The sequence below is a fragment of the Meleagris gallopavo genome, chromosome 7, assembly GCF_000146605.3.
Source record: "Meleagris gallopavo isolate NT-WF06-2002-E0010 breed Aviagen turkey brand Nicholas breeding stock chromosome 7, Turkey_5.1, whole genome shotgun sequence".
NCBI lineage: Eukaryota > Metazoa > Chordata > Aves > Galliformes > Phasianidae > Meleagris > Meleagris gallopavo.
The window spans coordinates 11,468,874-11,473,527 of NC_015017.2; the positions used below are offsets into that span (position 1 = coordinate 11,468,874).

The 4,654-nt window shown below is 45.0% G+C and overlaps 1 protein-coding gene across 6 annotated transcripts in view; it reads left to right on the top strand.

Annotated features, from left to right (window-relative positions):
- The first annotated feature begins 6 nt into the window (after positions 1-6).
- Positions 7-4,654, top strand: part of CARF (calcium responsive transcription factor) — a 36,084-nt gene continuing 31,436 nt past the window's right edge. For all 6 annotated transcript variants that reach the window (XR_794096.3, XR_002116592.2, XM_003207476.3 and 3 more), the window contains exons 1-2: positions 7-228; positions 4,076-4,291. Coding sequence is in view for 4 of the 6 variants with exons in the window: in XM_003207476.3 (XP_003207524.1) it covers positions 4,088-4,291 (204 nt within the window). In the remaining 2 variants the exon portion in view is untranslated. The remainder of the gene's footprint in view (positions 229-4,075; positions 4,292-4,654) is intronic.

Sequence of the window (4,654 nt, forward strand, 5' to 3'; positions counted from 1 at the left end):
CGGGCGCCGCGGTGCCCCTCCGGCGTTACGGTGCCGTGAGCTGCTCCCGCGCCTGCCGTGCGCACCCGCTACGCGTTCGTTCGCCTGCTCATAACTCGTCGCTGAGGGCGTCGCCGTGCCCTCGTCGACCCTTTACGGCGTTACTGTGTGTGACTCGCGCCCTGTGTGGGGGCTGACCTGCTGGAGAAGTGTCCTCAGGGGCAGCTCTGGAGGGAGTGTTTAATTGTGGTAAGCCTTGTGATTTTAAGTCTTTTTTTAAAGACCTTTGCGTTATTTTATAATAACAATCGTGGAGCAGCAAGGCCTCCATCCGTACACCCGAACTACAGGCTGATGGCAGGACGGGCAGCATTGCTGTCAGCAGTGCTGAAGGCACTGATTTGTACAATCCAGCTTTTTTTCCTTTTTTTGTCATGGGAATACACTGAGGTGTCTGAGGAGATTCCCATAACGTCAGTGCAATCCAACACGCTTCTTGTCACTGTGAGTTCATCTCTTTTGTTTTTGTAACGCTTTAGCTTTCTTTCTAGGACTGACATCCACGCTGTTGTCTCAATGTTAAAAGTTAGACGTGGGGCTGCAAGATGCAGCACTTCTCTAGGCGTCACGGCTGGGGGCAGAGCGGCACCCGCTGCTGAGAGCACCTGGAATGCTGTCCTTGGGGCGGGTGTGTCTGCAGTCTGCTGCGTTACGAGGAGGAAAGGCTTGGAGCAGCTGGGATCTGTCTTTCATAGAATCGTAGAATGTTTGGGTTGGAAGGGGCCCTTAAGATCACCTGGTTCCAACCCTGCTGCTGTAGGCGGGGACAATTCCACTTAGACCAGGTTGCTTGCGGCCCCATCTAGCCTGGCCTTGAATGCTTCCACAGCCTCCCTGGGCAGCTTGTTCCAGTGTCTCACCACCCTTACAGTATCAAGCAATCCTGAGCGACCAGCAAATTTGTCTCTGGCGCTGATTTGCTGGTATCAATGCTATAGGCTGGACTGCAGTGCGTTATGTTGGCTCTCTTGAAAATCCTGTCTATGAGACTGCTGTTGATGCTCTGGTGATGGAGTTGTGCTTACCTGTGTGCACTGCAGTTCGTGGATGCTTACCGTCTTTGTGGAGTTGGACTGAAGTGGCCGTAGATATTGCTTTATTCGAAGCAGAGCATTCCCTGTGGGGTAGGCAGGGTAAGGGAAGCAGTCCTGTGGGGTTCAGAGTGCTGGGCTGGGAGCGGCCTGGAGCTCTATGGGGAGTGCTGCCCCCATTCCTCAGTTCTGCACTGACCTTAAGCTCCTACATCTCTCCTGGACTTCCTGGTAAATGTGTGTTGCTGGTGTGTTCTATTTGAAATTGTTGTGCGCAACATTCAGGAATAGATAGCTGTGTATTATTTACTCATTTATGGCAAATATCCATGTATGGATCTATACACAGGAAACTATCTTATTTGAGGAATTTGTTAGTAATACTAGTCTAGCTGTAAATCGTATTAGCTATGTATATGCTTTTAAGCATCTGTGTAAATATATCTCTCCAGGATGAAAAAAAATAATCTTTCTGTTTGGGATTGCACGGAAGTGAGGCTTATGAAGCCTGAATGGTTACACCACAGAGTTCATTCCAGGGTGGTACGCATCCCCTGATTTCCCTGGGTTAGAGCAGTGGTTAGACAGAGCCACCAAACGGAAATAGACTGAAGGCTTCTTTAAAACACAGAGATACAACTTGAGGCTCAAGGTATTTCTGGGCTGTTTATACCAGGAAGCCAAAAGAATATTGCTGTGTATTTGCTCTACTGCTATCATTTTTCCTTAGGCTTTATTAACTAGCCTGTGAGGTGGAGGACATTGGCTGCTTGGGCTGCTGGTCCATCCTCATGCAGCTGTCCTTGTGCTCTGGAGAAAGTTTGCAGAGCACTCAGAACATTCTGTCATTCTCTTCAGGTTACCTCAAAGAACTGCATCTGCTGCCTCAGCTAAACTGACATATCTTTACATTTTAGTTGAGGGAAACTGATTGAGTGATGTGAGTGATAACAAAATCCAGCTCTGACTGATGCGCGTTTTTTTATATATTTTCTTTTGCTTTTAGTATGCTTTATGTATTTAAATTGAAACTTCTCGTAATTGCTCTCAAATCTAAAGCTCCAAAATACTTAATAAAAGTTAATAACTTCATTTAGAGCTTGGTTTGGAGTATCCTCACTTGAAAATTGAATGGAATATTAAATCTGCTTTAGATTATTTATTCTATTAGACGTGAGCAGCTTAACTTCATAATGTTGTTCATACTAGCAGGATGCTTTATTCATCTTCAGAAGCCAAGATGTGAGTTTACTCTGCCTATGGTCTTGTATCTTTACAGAGCAAAATACATTTGTGCTTCCAGGGTTGTACAGCTCCTTCCAAAAGGTTTTCTAGCCTTTTACATTCTCTTCAATAAAGCTGTAAATGGTTGACAAGCCACAACCAAGGTGGTCTTACTGAAGAAATTGTCTGTATTGTGAAGAATACAAAGCTGTTAGGAGTTGTACTCACATACTGCTGCCTGTCTTTAATATAAATACTGGAGGGAAAAACTAAGTGCCTTTCTCCCTCCTCCACCCAAACTACAGGAATTGTCTCCTCTTCGCTTTGGCTGATTGTATATGTACTGGAGTATATTACATGCTTTAGTAAATGTCAGGGCTGGGTGAATTTGTCGTTTAGTCTAGCTGCTTATAAATATTTGGGACTGGTCACTCTTTAAAGGCTGTACTGTTTGAGTCCAAGCCTTAAACTGTGGCTGTGGCAATTCACTGTCTAATATTTTCTGTTTGCTCAGAGGTTTGCAGATGGCTTTTCTTTGGATGAGAGAAAAATCTCCCAAGTGCTGGGAGCTCTGTTGTTCTGTCCTTCATCTCTTGGTTCACGCCAACCTTTCTTTCCAAATATCTGCTGTTTTTCCTGCCCAAAGCTAAGAGCTGTGGGCTAAAAACAGTAACTGCCTGTCATTTAAATATTGCTTTTTACCTCTTCAAAACAAACTCAATATGCTTCAAGATGGCAGCATGACAGATTTGGGTAATTGAAGTCCTGTGTGTTATTATGGAAGGAGGTGACTAATATTTTCATAAAGCAGTGCTGGTGTATCTTTAAATATCAAATATCTCAGGATGTGAGGAGATAAGTACTTGTGAACTGGATGCAAAGCAGAAAAGTCTTTGTATGCTTATCTGTATATGCAACAAGTCAAGCAAATTGTCTCACACAATGCACTAAAACAGACTCCTGGAGCAACGCGCTGACGTTTTTCTACAGTGAATAATAAAGTGATAAAGAAGCAAGGGTCTTTATCTTGAGGGATTTGTTGTGAGCGGGCAGCAGGGCTGGAAATTGTCAGGCTAGATTTTTAAGACCAAAAAAAGCCTGCAGTAGTATCTTGGTTCAGGCGAAAGTACTGAAATAGTTCTGTAATTTTCCAGGTCATCTTGTAATGGAAGAAAACGGACCGTGATGTCGTTATGGAAAGATCTCATGTTTTGTTTGTAGGCAACCTCAGCAGCACCGAGCAGTCAGAAATGTGCAGTCAGGGTTTCCAGATGAAATACAAAAGTTCTGGTTCTGTAGGGGCTTTTGCATATTCTCTGATTAATTTAGAGTTCAATATCGCATCAGTATATTTATTGTTTGCTTTATACATCGTCTGTCTTTAATAAGCACAGAAATTCCTTCTGTCGTGTTCTTGTGCCGTTCAGTTTTGAACTGCTGAATATCTGGATGCTGCGTGTCGTGATGGTAATTGTATTTCCTAACTCCCCTTACAGCTCTGGAGAAATATTTCATTGTGACAGTGGAATTCTTCATTAAAATAATGCTTGGTGTTTCTCGGTGTAGAAGGTGTTCAGATCACTTGAAACTCGGCTCAGATTGCTCAGTCACTACGTGTCATGTGTGCATTTGTATTTTCAGCATGAAAATGGAAAACAGAAATAGGACTTGCAGCTCCTTACATAGAAAGACATAGAGCACTGTCTGAGCTGTCTTTTATTTTTAAAAGTGGCAATCTCTGCTTGGGATTAAAGTGCATTTTACTCTTTTTCCTCTGACAGCATGTGACCTGCATGGCTTCCAGGGATCCATCACTGGGACAGAGTGCCTCTCCTGCAGCCTTGCCAATCGCCGTACGCCTCTTGGGCAGCTCCACGTCCTCAGCTGCGCCTGCACGGCCGCCTCCACCTCTGTCCACAGAAGAGCTCCACCTGCTCGAGCCCAATGGCCAGGCGCTCTGCGAGCTGCAGCCCCTCGGGGCGTCCAGTGCGCACATGGTGAGTGCTGCCCAACAGGGCAGGTGGTGAACAGACAGGTGATGGAGCCCTGTGAAGGACCCCTGAAAAAATGCAGGGCTCTTCTTGTGGCAACAGCTGGTGCTCAGTCTTGAGCAACAAGGTGAAACTTTTCCATGCTCCAGTTCATGCTCCTGCCGCTCTTCCTTAAGTAGGGAGATCCTACCTCCAACTGTCCTCATTTTATTGAACAGCAGCATTTGTCATTATTCAGCATTTGTCCTCGTGCGGTGAGATTTCATGCTGGTACCACTGCTGCTCTCTCTATATCTGCTGGATTAGTTTCTTTTGTTTCGTTAGGACTGGGATATTAGCAAGAAGCCAACCCATTCTGTCAGTCTTTTT